The 13,300-nt window shown below is 41.6% G+C and overlaps 1 protein-coding gene across 3 annotated transcripts; it reads right to left on the minus strand.

The window, feature by feature from the left end:
- Nucleotides 1-2,408: 2,408 nt before the first annotated feature.
- myb (v-myb avian myeloblastosis viral oncogene homolog) lies at nucleotides 2,409-11,594 on the minus strand. 3 transcript variants are annotated; one of them, XM_051409266.1, is made up of 16 exons: nucleotides 11,428-11,594; nucleotides 9,212-9,329; nucleotides 8,908-8,979; nucleotides 8,612-8,704; nucleotides 7,400-7,620; nucleotides 6,926-7,151; nucleotides 6,739-6,807; nucleotides 6,508-6,612; nucleotides 5,721-5,999; nucleotides 5,373-5,549; nucleotides 4,951-5,069; nucleotides 4,736-4,850; nucleotides 4,535-4,630; nucleotides 4,162-4,260; nucleotides 3,918-4,001; nucleotides 2,409-3,822 (listed from the first exon to the last, which is right to left on the minus strand). In XM_051409266.1, exons 1-16 carry the CDS (start codon nucleotides 11,448-11,450, stop codon nucleotides 3,709-3,711), a joined length of 2,010 nt encoding a protein of 669 aa, XP_051265226.1. In that variant the 5' UTR covers nucleotides 11,451-11,594; the 3' UTR covers nucleotides 2,409-3,708. The 3 variants fall into 3 exon arrangements, with proteins under 3 accessions (XP_051265226.1, XP_051265225.1, XP_051265224.1); XM_051409265.1 differs by lacking the exon at nucleotides 5,373-5,549 and having other exon boundaries at nucleotides 11,428-11,593; XM_051409264.1 differs by lacking the exon at nucleotides 5,373-5,549 and having other exon boundaries at nucleotides 2,409-3,819; nucleotides 11,428-11,465.
- Nucleotides 11,595-13,300: the final 1,706 nt, after the last annotated feature.

Consider the following 13,300-nt stretch of genomic DNA (forward strand, 5'->3'; position numbering starts at 1 on the left):
TTGCTGCAAAGTCTTTACATCCTTGTTGCCATGGCAGCTCTGGACCAAAAGCTAAACCATTGTCCAAGCAGAGAAAGGCACAATCACACCAATGCTAAAGTGAACATTGTGGAGGCCATGCATTTGGGCCTGTGACAGAGGTACCTGACATTTTTACATTTCCTCCTTTGTTGAAAGGTCAGAGCATATTTGTGAGAGGATATAAAGAGGAGCCTTGACTTCAATAGCTGAACATTTTTAAATTTCCGAATATTGTTGTCTATCCATTATTAAAAAAGTAAAGTATTTAAAGTTATTTAAGTGTCAAGTGCCTATTTTAACTTCAGTGCAGTGTGAGGATTTGTTTTTTGCTTTTTAAAATACTTGAATTTGCCTTTTACTTGCTCAAACTGCACTTTCACCTTTCACAAATAAAATACTTAGCTCTCCTTTGCTTTTTTACATGTACTTTAATGCACATTAAGTATACTTACTGTGTAATTATAATGTCTGTTTTCCCACTGGGAACAGAAAACACTCCTGAACTGAAATGAACTCGACAAAATGTGATATCTGCATGAGTGCATTGTAACCCGATGTTTTGATGATATTGTGCATTATCACACTCTCTTGTTGCCTGTTTCAAATGATTGCTGCACTGCACTGTTGGTGATAACACAGTTCCTCATATACCGCCATACCTTTCACTTGATTAAAGGAGCAAAACTTCAGAGCTGAGAGATTTATGGTCCAGTCTACAGTATGAGCATAGTAAAAAGGGAAGATCTTTGATGACTAACTATTCACACTATAGCATATTATGTCTTATAATATCCATCTGGGTCTTTATTGTTTTTGTCAATAAACCACCATCCATCCACACACACACACACACACACAAACACACACACACAGACACACACACACACACAGGCAGCTGCCTTCTCTCTCAGTGGAAGCAGGTGTCTGTAAATCTCGTGGGGTTTGGGGCTTTGGGTTTTTTTTTCTTTTGGGTGTAGTAGAAGATGGTGAAATTCCCAATGTGAAAGTCTGCTTCTTGCTCTGGCCTCTTTCCACAAGACACCCCACCCACACACACACACACACACACGCACACACACACCCACACCCACACACACACACACACACACACACACACACACACACACACACACACACACACACACACACACACACACACACACACACAAAACCACACACACTACAATTGCTGACAGAGAATTTCAAACCCATCTTCTGAATTTGAACAAACCTCATCTCACCTTCGCTATCGTCTCTTTGCTGTCTGTTTACATCATTATTGTTACAATAGTTAAAACCACAGCATGTGCTTTTAAATATATGAATATATACAGTATGTGTCACTTAAAGCTGCAGTAAGCATGCATGCACCCCCGAGGAAACTATCTCTGTTTGGCCCTGCCTTAAATATCACAGTTCCTGTTAGCTGTGTCTGTCGTGATGAATGTCATTTCTGTTTATGTATCCCTCCGAGACTCATACTTGAGATAGGAATCTATATTTGAGGGCACTGTGGTAGACGAGAGTGAGGTGGGGGTGCAGGTGGCTGGAGAGTGAGAGGGAGGGAAGGGGTGTAAATATAGCTCCTGGTCTGAGTCTGGGCCCCTTGGCTTTCGTGGCCTCACCGGAAAACAAGTCTCCTCAAGAGACTAAATGTGGAGCTCATACATATGTGCATGTGTGTGTTTGTGGAGAACAATGAGGATTATGGTGTTTTATGCACTTATTATACACAGTATATTCACATGTACTGTTCACACAATTGCGACTGAAGTCTCAAGCTCTGTTTGAAGGAGTTGAGAGGCCACCAGAGTAACCTTTCTCTTTGTAGGTATGGAACATTCATATTCCCCTTGTCCGCAGAGAAAGAGGGAACGGTTGGGTACATTTGCTTATTACCTTCACTGGCTGGATTAGAAAATGTATGATCTGCTCTGAACAATTTTATGACAACAAACCTTTGTATCTGCAGGATTGTCAGTGTGTGTGTGTGTGTGTGTGTGTGTGTGTGTGTGTGTGTGTGTTGGAGGGGGGTATTTGAATACTACAGTCTTCACAAAGATTTGAATACTAGAGATAAATTACTTTGGAGACACCGGAGACCAAATACTTCATTCACTTTAAACAGGAATATCTCTAGACAATAGTGTGGCTTCACAGTGATATTTGCACTTGGAACTTAAACCGCTACAGGCTATTTGCTCTAACGTTATGACTGGTAAAAGTATATTTACAACTTAAATATATGGAAATGTTAATGTTTATCTTTGAGGATGAGCTTTTGAATTGCTTTCACCATTACTATCTTCAACTTTATGTTATGTCCTAAAATAATAAATATTATAATAACGTTGAAATAATATTCCCAAAATGACACTGAACACAAGTATGTAAAAAACACACTTTATTTACTAGGCAGTATATAAAAGTATAAAAACTTGAAAACTTGGCATGTAAAAATGCTTTTATAAAATCAGTTTGCTCAAAAGCTAGTACAAAAACAAGGCATTAAACGTATAAAAAGATTGTCTGCTAAGTGTTTGACATGGGCTACTGCAGTCTTAGTAAAAAAACAAAATGCTGATTGAATATGCGTTATAAAACAATACAAAACTATTCAAAGAAATGGTTAAAAACAACAAACATACAAAAGTTTAAATTGGGCTTTTGTTTGTAGTATCATATAAAATATCAGTGTTTAGAACTCTCACTTTGTATGGTGAATATAAAATTCAAGTGCAGCTTGGTCTTACTCTTACTGGGTGAAGCTCATGCTTTCAAGCATATATGCTCGTTATCATTTTTTTTTTTAAATGTATAAATATACTATATGTATGTGTATATATACATATATATTAGGTTAACAAATATGTTTGTTCATTTATTGTTTCCCCAAACAGGGCCAGAAATAAATTGAAAATTGAAATGAAAACTTAATTTTTATGAAATAAAGGTGCCAATGTGGTAACTGGGTAATACTAATAAGGCTGGCCCCTTCTGTTGTGTGAAACATGATGATTGATAGTTGAATAATGGCGTAAGAACAGATGTAGCTGTTCTTGTTCATTAGTTAAGTGTTTACATAAGGTGGCACACACCAAACACTTGAAATTCTCAGTAGACCCATTGTAGCCTGTAAAAAACAGAGGAAAAGAAAAAAAAAAGAAAACAAAACTTTCATGACTGAAATACAGAGGTCAGTTTGAATTAATTAATATGCCTTTGGATTTACGATAATGCTAATAGGGCTTAAATACTTAACTTACAACACTGCTCCATTGGCCAATTGTAAAAAATAACAACAACAACAACAAAGTTATCATCAAAGAAAAGAAATAAATTAATCAACTTGTTCTTTATATTAATATTAAAATTCGGAATTAATAATACAGCCCAAATGCAAATTATATAGCCACCGTTTCCCATTTATAATACAACATTGATAATAATACATTGACAAGACCAAAAGTGATAGGACAAACATTTCTAAAAACCAAAAGCAAATTTTATATAAAAGATTTTAAAAAATGTATAGTCTTTGGTTGGTTGAAATCCAACAAGTGTGAGTGTAAAAACACCAATGGCATAGAGCCTCTCCCAACTGTTGTACCACAACAAATATGTAACCTGCAACGCTGCGTCCAGCGCAGGGATTGTTGATGTTTCCACATCAACATGTGTCTCTGTCTACATGACCAGTGTCCTCGTAGGGTAAGTGTTGATGTACTTGTGGCTCTGCTCCGAGGCCAAAGAGTGCTCCTCTGTTTTCCCGCAAGTCACCTGTTCCCAGGAACTGAGCTGCTGACAAAGAGGATGATCAAATTTTAGCCTGCAATCACCACAATTTTAGTGTTCTTTTTTAAAACTCAGATCAATAAATACAAATGTATACACACCTGTAGTGGGCTGCCCATGCCTCTGCGTGTGAGGTGGTAGGCTTTGTGTCCATCTTCACTCAATAATGAGCTAGTAAGTAGGTCCTGAAGAAAAATGTAGAAAACGTATCTTAACAGGAGAGGTCACACTGATTTGAATCAAATTCCACAACTGTACAGAAAGTACAATGGCACAGGAAGCAGGGATGAATCTTAGATGAAGATTAAGGGTTGAGGACATTTAGGGGGACAGTTAAGTACTTACAGGTACTTCCTGTGCAGGGCCATTGGGGGAGAAGAGCTGTGTGTGAAGATCTTGTCCTTCCCACTGCATACATGGGCTCCTCTCACATGGGGATTCCACCTAGGACCCAAAACACATCATGGTCACGTATCGTACATAATTACCATTAATGATCTTCCTTGACTACAGGACGTTTTTCCCCATGTTGATCAAGAGTGTGTTGCAAAACTGAAAGAAACTGCTTTACCCACATTTGCTACCACAACTGCAAATTGAAAGTACACTCCAATTTTAACATTTGCTTTCTCAACATAAAAACTAAAACTTAAGTCTCACGTTTGTCTGAATGTTCTTTGTCACATATGTGTATGTGCTTATGCTGAGTGGAAAGTACCTCTTGTTTTATCTTCTTCAGAGGCGGCTGCTCAATGGCACACTCCATTGGCTCCTGCTTGATGGATTCTACCATCTGCTGCTCCAAAGGGACATTCTGGAAAAGACACAAATCCTCCAGTGAGTCTCAAGGACACTATAGTGAGCACAACAGAGGTTAACATAACAAATTTAAGACCCAAGATATTTTTCTCTTTCTCACCAGTAGTTTGAGGGGTCCATACTTGGCCTCCTGCAGGGCCAGGGCTGACCTGAAAGGTGTGGGTGTACAGGGAGATGACTCCATGATCGAACGACGAATGTTTGGAGTTCTGAACCTGAAAAAGAGAGAGAGAGAGACGATTGTTTGTAAAGTCTCCTTTAACAAAAACTCAGCCTAATGGCATAATAAAATACATCCGCGATAGAGCTACTCACATTTCACTCTCTTTCTGGGGCCTGAGAGTGTGGTCGATCAGAGGCTTGGAGTCGACAGGCGAGCTCATTGGTAAACTGTCGTTGTCGGAGTGTTCTGAGCTCATTGACTGGTTGAGAAACTGTGAAACAGAAGGAAGGAAGCAAATCAATCAAAGTGGCTTGACGGGTTTATTCTAAAGCAGTAACAATCTGGCAGATCATGGGGGCACACTTGGTTGAAACTACAGACATGGAGGGGACAGAAAAGGAAAGGAGAAAAGCGGACTGGTTCATCAAAAGATGAGTTATAGATGAAATGACTGAAACAAAAAAGATGGAAAACGACAGCAGAAAAACTAATTCTGAATGATTGGTTGTTGATATCGTCAGGTGGCAGGTTGGTGATTGGATGGATTCTGATCACACGCAGCTACTTTAACTACCTGTGAGGGTGAAAAGGGCAGGTTTCTGCCTGGTGAAGGCTTGGGAGTGGAGCAGCTGAAACCAGCCCATGCTCTGTGAGCAGTTCTTGAGCCCTGATTGGGCAACACCCTGTCTGTTCTGAGAACACTCCTATCCAAGAGCCCACGGGTAGTGGCCTCATCCACTGAGGAGAGGCTCTAGGAAAGGGGTGGGAAAATATGGGTCAAGGCCCACTAAAAAATTGGTAAAATCTATGTTGCTAATTGCTACGCTATCTTTTTTCATCTTTACACAGTGGGTCACACAAAAATGAACAAAATGTCATCTTAACATATGACCCTAAAGACAAACTAAATAGAGATACTTACCGAATCAAGGACAGATTCCATGAACTCTGGCATAGTATTTGAGAACGCCGGACTGCTGTGATGTCTATTGCTGTTGCTGCTGTTGTTGTTGTTATTGTTGTTGTTGTTGTTGTTGTTGTTGCGGCCGTTATTGTTGTGGGCACTCTCCTCAGGTAGGCAGCTCTGGTCGAGAGGCAGGGCAGGGGCGGCGGCCTGGTGATGAGGTAATAACATTGGCACACCCTCTGAGCTGTTTGTCAAAGAGTTCTGGCTGGCCCAGCTTGGATACGGCAAATTCATCTGGGGGAGAAAAGGATATAAAGAGTGAGGACTAGAACTAACAAAGCGATAACCATCTGAAAATATGAGGTTGAGTGAAAAAAAAAAAAGTGTCAAACAAGCACAATAGAGAAAATGCAAGCCTGACAATAAGGGAAGAGGTGTAAAAATTAAATGAGAAAAAGAGAAGGAGAAAAGGAACTTTAATGTAAAGAGTGACAGAAGTGCTGGGTTGCACAAGGGGTCATGCACACACACAGAAATTGTGATAAGGTCTTATTTCATCACTTTTGCAGAAACAGACCCCCCAGATGTTTCCTCCTCCCTGTTCACACAAACACACACATCCAACCACTGTCCTTAAAGCCAGGGTCAGACACACATGCACATAAACTGTGCTATCACACTTTCTAAGCTCAGCCACACCAACACTTAGACAGACAGACAGACACACACACACACACACACACACACACACACACACACACACACACACACACACACACACACACACACATAAAAAACCTACTGGTAGTGACGGCTGGCCTCTCAGCTCATCTTCTGTAGACATAAGTAGCAGTTCGATTTCTTTCACCCTCTGCTCCTTCTCAGGGTCCTCCTCACTATAGTGTCTCTGAGGAAAAGAGAGCAGGAGACGGATTTTAGTGACAATTCAAACCTCTTCAGCTCCTCTTCTGACAATACCCCCCGTTGCCTCACTATAGCCAGCATTTACACTGCATTTTCTTGCTGTTCTTACCTGTATAGCAGCGGTTCCATGCTGGGGAATGTTCAAGATGTTCAAATGCAAGGCCATGGGGAACGGTACCTGTAAAGCCGATCAGAAACACGTCCACGTCAAATAAATGAATGGCCTGCAGCTACACAATCAGCATCATTTAATTTTCCTCCCAGCCTCCCAAGTTTTGGTTTAAAGCCCCACTCACTCGGTGTGTGTCGATGTAGGTGTAGTTGAGTGGCGACAAGGAAGGCAGCTGCGCGTGATTGGGCGAGTGGTGAGGGAAACCCATGATGTGACTGTTGGTCTTGACGTAGCCATGGCTGATGGAGAGTGAGGAGTTGTTGTTCTTTGACGAGCTCTGAAGATAGCCCTCCTGTTCCACCTTTCGCCTCATGGTGGAGTTCCAGTGGTTCTTTATAGCGTTGTCAGTCCTGGAGGACATGAGTAACACATGTTAACTCACAGGTTATTCATTATAAAACAATGCATGCAGAATGTAAAAAAGTCTTCTAGGCTGTTGTCTTTGTTTCCTCTCTTTTCATTCCTCCTCCAGTGTCCTCCCCTCCATTTCACCCTCTCAACCACAGCATTGCACAGTCAACCAACAAGGGTTCAGTGATTCATCTAGCTTCTCCTTTTCCACCTTCCACCTTTCTCTCTTTTACAATCTCTGCCTTACCTGCCAGGGAGCAGCTTAGCAATTTCGGCCCAGCGGTTGCCCAGCTTCTCGTGTGCCTGGTAGATGATCCGGTCCTCCTCCTCAGTCCACGATGTCTTCTTCACCTCTGGGTTCAGGTGGTTGTGCCAGCGCTCGCGGCACTGCTTGCCGATGCGGCCCTTCAGGTGCTTGGCGATGACCGACCAGCGCTTGGCTCCATACTTCTGGACCAGCTCAATCACCTGGGGTGGGCGTGAGTTTGTGTGTGTGTGTGTGTGAGAAGAGAGAGAAAGAGGAAAGACCAGAGGGGAGGAGGAAGAGCATTGAAAAGGAAGAGAAGTAAATGGTAGTGGAGGGACATGAGGAAAGAGGAAGGAAGGAGCAATAACAGGGAGGAGCGGGAGAAGTAAAGGGGTACAGAGTAAGAAAAATAACAAGGCAAAAAGATCACAGGTGTATGAGGGTAGAATAGAGATAGAAATGAAAACAAGAGAGAGAAAATGACAATAAAAAAGTTAGTTACCCAGGAAAATCGCAGAAGCACATACACTGTGTCACTGTCACAATGCTTCTCCTCTCCTCCCTCCTTCCCTCTTTCTTTATCTTTCAAGTTGGAGAGGTGATTGAGAACACCTGGTGGTGAGCAGTGAGGGAGTTTCCATTGGAACGTTAGCCACTCTGCTAATCATTACAGTGGCATCTGGGTGGAAATATAACTCCTTTCAATAAATACCTCACAGGTTGTAAGAGACTAAACATGTTACTTGTTGAGTAACGGCACCTTTTTGGGAAACTAAAAATGTGCAACAGCAGCGAAGGAGTTGCTACAGAATGATTGCTTTAATCACACAGGAACATAAAGTAATTGTTTTGGGTTTCTTTTCTTTTTTTTACTCTGGATTACACTTGATTGCCTGTTTCCTGTGAGTAGCGTACAACCACAAAATATCACCAAATGCAACATAGCTCTAATAGTGTTGTGTCAAAAGGTCATTACTGATGTCTCTTGAGTGCAGAAGCATCTTTATGTAGATATTATGAAGTTGTTATGATTAATTTGATCACAGCTCCTGTGCTACATCACATGTGGTTCTCTGTTGCTATGTAAAGATTTTGCTATAATCTTAGATAAATGTGGTTTCATCACTGGTTGTCAATATTGTGTGTGTGATGCATTAAGTCCTGTGTGCATTTTAAAGCTTTCATTAAGGTCCTAAAAGGCTGTTTTCTTACCCTCTGGTCCTCCTCTTTGGTCCACGGCCCTTTGATGAGTTCTGGGTTAAGAACCTTCTGCCACCTGTGCTGGCACTGCACATCTGTGCGATTCTAGTAGGTCAGACAGCAGGCTGGTTAGTAATCATCATTGTACTATAGGAGGTTACATGCATATAAATAACAAAAAATATATAAATAACAAAAATAAAATCTCTTGGTTTGTCACCACTTAGATTATGTTTTCAAATGCTGCTTATGTTTACTTCTTGGTCTCTGTATGCATGCACATATGTAAGCACAGACCTAATACTTACAGTTAGTAAGCTTGCAATTACTTTCCAGTCTTCTGATCCATGAAGCTCAACAAGTTTTTTCAACTTCTCATCCTGAAAAAAGTGAATGCATATTGTAGTTTGTCAGACATAAGATATTGCAATCAATTTAAAATCAACGTAATAGTCAGTGAATGTAGTTAGACCAGACGATGATAAAAAGGTTCCCAGGAACCTTGGAAGTGATCTCTCCTGAGGCCATTTCTCTTGAACATGTGGGCTGTGTCAAATATTGTGTATTGAACAGCAGGTTTCGAATTGTTTGGACTAGTGTCTGCGTGTGTACCTCTTCTCGTGTCCAGCGTGTTTTGCCGAGGTGGCGTTTCCCTGCCTTGGCCAGCGATCCATCATAATCATGTTCATACATTTCAGTCTCCTCCTCATCCTCCTCACTGCTGTAAACACTGCGGCAGAGAGAGAGAGAGAGAGGGAGAGAGAGAAAGAGAAATTAAACTAGTGGTCTTGGGTTGTGTGAAAAAGAATAGTGGCAATAATAGCAAGGTAAATAATAGCACAATAAGTACCTGTCTATTTTCAAACTACTCCCTAATCATCTCTTTACAGAGTGCATAAAGAACTCAGCCCACTCTTTAACTCATCAGGTGTCAACACAGACAGAACCAGTCATTCTTGAAGGTTTGGGTGCAGGCTTTTAGCCAAGACACCCACAAGGGGAGAGAGAGAAAGAGAGAGAGAGAGAGAGAGAGAGAGAGAGAGAGAGAGAGAGAGAGAGAGAGAGAGAGAGAAGAACAGCAAGTGGGAGGGAGGGGGGATGGATGAACAGGTTCCAATGTTTTTGGTTTCCACAGATACTGGGATTGGCATATGTGATCATAATTTCGTGACCCTGGCGTGTTCAGACCTGCAGTGGCATTGTACAGCACAGCACAGCCATGCATGCACACACCACACACACACTTGACACCGACTGGTTGGTTAACCAATCAGAAAGTAGAGCATGGACAACGTGGGAGCTAGGTAGGGTACTGTGGTGTCATACAGAGCAACAGGTGAACAGGAACCCCACTGCGTGCGTGTGTGTCCTTGTACAAGAGGATATTTACAGTGGAATATCTCCCTTATTTTTAACCAAATGGACGAGTAACTCATTAACAACACTGACCATGAAGAAAAAACTATGTATAATAAGTTGTTTTAAGTTAATTAGCATGCAAATAATTTGTGATCTGTATGACTATTTTCTTCACTAGAACAAGCAAATGCTCACGCTTTTCAGAAATAAAATAATACAATTGAACATGCGCGCACAAACAAGCAAATAAAATACAATGAATACACAATACTGATCTTGAGAATGATGAATCAACTGAAAACTGCATCATGAAACATTATCATTGCTCTTATCTCAATCGGCGGGGTGGTTTTAATGCAACGCACTTTCGTTAAATTATCTGTGAATAAACTATGAGATTAAACCAATAACCCGCAATGACACTATCATTGGTAAAACTCGGAGAGAAACTTGTCACGCAAGTAACCAGGTTCCTTTCGGAGGGAGCTGGTGCTGATCCAGCAAGAAAGAGTACTAAACCGTAGTGTATCAAAACAAAGGAATACACAGAAGGCAGAATCCTCTCGAAACAAGTTGCTCGTAGAGGACGCGGTGAAAGCCTAGTTTCCAAAATAAGAGTGAGCGCCCCTCGCTATCAGAGATGCTGCGGCAACATTCAAGGGTGTAAGCGAGTTCCATCAAGGCGGGTTTAAAACGAACTGTTTGCCAGCTAAACGGGTGTATAAGGTCAAAACTGCAAGTCAAGAAAAAGAGCGTTTGAATGGAAATATCTGTGTGGGCTCACTGGGTGATGGCCACCGGAAAAAAACAGGCCAAATAAAGCATTTTGAAAACCTTCATTTAACTAAATTTAGGACATGAAATTGATTGTTGCAATAAACGATCATCTGAGTGCGTTTAGACAGAGGCAGATAGACGCCATGCTGCATTTTGTATTTATTGTAGGCTCCCATTAAAACCAATGTCCACGCACTGTGTTGTGCACAACGTGGCACGCGCCTGCCCACCCGCCTAACGTTATTGTGTGTGTGTGTGTGTGTGTGTGTGTGTGTGTGTGTGTGTGTGTGTGTGTGTAAGAGGGAGAGATACAGAGCGAGAGAGACCCCTTTCTCCCTCTCAGCACTGACAGCAGCGCGAGGAGCGCACATGCCAGATGACCACCACCTGTCATGGGCGCGCGAGTGAGACAGCCACACCACCACTCAGCTTTAACGGACAAGAAAACCAAACGGCTCACAATCATTAAAGAAAAGCGCGTGAAACAATAAAAAACTTCATTCAAATGAACATACTGTCAATAAAATGCACCCTTAACCCGTAAACTCACGTCGTATCCAGCAGAATTGATGGCTAACGTAAGAAGAAACACCCTAACGTAACGTAAGAACTACATAAAACATTCACATAGAAGTAAAAAATAAAGTTAAAGAGCATGCAAATTAAAGAATAATTTGTCCGTTTGAGCTTACCTGTTTCTCGGCCGCCGAGCCATGTTAGTATCTGTAGAGCGGCTCGCAGGTTGCGCTGAGCACGTACTTTCGCTATCTGCGCTGGGTTTGTTCTCCCTGCTAAAAGGCAGGTTGACATTAATTTAAACACAGCCGTCTCCACTAGTGCTCCTCCCCTCCTTCGCATCCCGGTAAATTTGGCGCTCTGGAACGCGTGTGACCGCTGGCGCATGTGCAGTAGACCAGAACCAAAAGAGTACTTTGGGTGCCGTCGGGCGTTTGGCAATTGAGGTTTGAACGTATCTGGGAAAAGTTGGATCATATCGAAGAGAGTGACTGAAATTATGATAAAACTACAATATGTTTTTAGAAAGCATATTAAAATGTGCTTCTCTGGCTGAGAAAATCCACTTACTGTCCAAGCAACATCGGCGTACAGTCCATAGCAAAATCTAACGTATACCTCAAAATTACATAATACAAATGTCATTATAAAAAAGGTCGGTCAATAACATACTGCAATTGAAAAATGAGTACATTGGCTGTTGGTGGGATAATTATGATGCTTCAATATTACACTGTAGCATTAAGGACTACTGTGTGCAAAGTAGATGTGTGCGAAAATTACCAAGCGTCCCCGAAGGCACCACAGGCTTGTCAAAGGCGCGTGTTGCCTGGGTGTCCGCGCTTCAGAACGCTTTTTTTTTGTCAACAATTTTCACGAGTTAACGTTACTTCTCTTCTGGTAAAAAAGGAGAAGGAAACTAATGAGTCTGGACAAAGTAAGCAATTGCGGAATGGGTTTTTTGGCATGGGAGGAAAGTGAAGTTACAATGCTTTCTGTGCTCGGCTACCTGTTTGGGGAGCGCCTGCTGGTGTTACAAACACAGATGTTTGTCAGTGATAAACCATGCGAGACCTTGGTCTTATCGTCCTGCGATAAAAAATGAGCTTTTCTACTCGCCCAGACACAGAAAGCTAAAGACTTCAACTTTTTTGTGGGAATATGTTGCGAATAACTCACAAATTTAGTTTTTTTTATCTGCAGCTTGCTGGTAATGTCAGAGCACCGCTTCAAAATAATCCACATTTAAATTAGGAACAAGTGGAGCCCGTTCAGCAACCCTCTTGTCAAGATGAGTAATAATAATGCTCCTTGCTCAGTTGTGTTGCATAACTTCTGCATTAGACTGTATTAAACCATCTGACCACCATGTATTATCATTATTATTATTATTTTGTTTTGGTTGAGTTCTCCATCCTCCCTGCGCGAGGACTGTCCCCCGCTCAGCCATTCATTGCAGGGAGGAGGGGGGTGCAAATGCTTTATTTGTATAAATGTGTCTTCTCATTGTATTAGTTCCTCCATACGCGACCGTATTGTCCTGGTCACTTGTAATTATCATCACCCCAGACCAGCCTATTGTCCCAGGGCAGTCATCATAATAGTGGGCTGATAAAGGGCTACACACACACACACACACACATACATACACACATGACCATGGACTGCAACTTTTACTATTTGAATTAACAGTGTGAACAGAGTGCTCAGTGAAGTGAAGCACTTGGACAAATAGAAATATAAAGATTTACAGGATTGGACATGTGTTAAATGAGGTACAGCAAGACAGCTATTTCTAAAACTTGTTATGTGTGCTTTATTATTCTTACAACCTAATGATTCAAATAGCTTTGTTTGTTCAGAGGCTACACATGTGTGACATTAAAGCTGTGTTACTTTTAGTGCCACTGCATCTAATTGCAGGCCTGTGATATAATGTATCACATGGTTGCCTGGTTGCAATCACCTGTAGCCTTTAAATCCTACACACCTGTGCACACAAGCATTGTTCCAGACATTTTTTTTGCCTCGAGGAGGTGGTACTTCTAA

Source organism: Dicentrarchus labrax, unplaced genomic scaffold, assembly GCF_905237075.1.
Source record: "Dicentrarchus labrax unplaced genomic scaffold, dlabrax2021, whole genome shotgun sequence".
NCBI lineage: Eukaryota > Metazoa > Chordata > Actinopteri > Moronidae > Dicentrarchus > Dicentrarchus labrax.

Coding starts and splice junctions, on each gene's coding strand:
- myb (XM_051409266.1), bottom strand. CDS start 11,450: ATGGCTCGGCGGCCGAGAAACAG. Junction 8,980..9,211: donor CACGCTGGACACGAGAAGAG/GTACACACGCAG, acceptor CACTTTTTTCAG/GATGAGAAGTTGAAAAAACT. Junction 8,705..8,907: donor TAATTGCAAGCTTACTAACT/GTAAGTATTAGG, acceptor CTGACCTACTAG/AATCGCACAGATGTGCAGTG.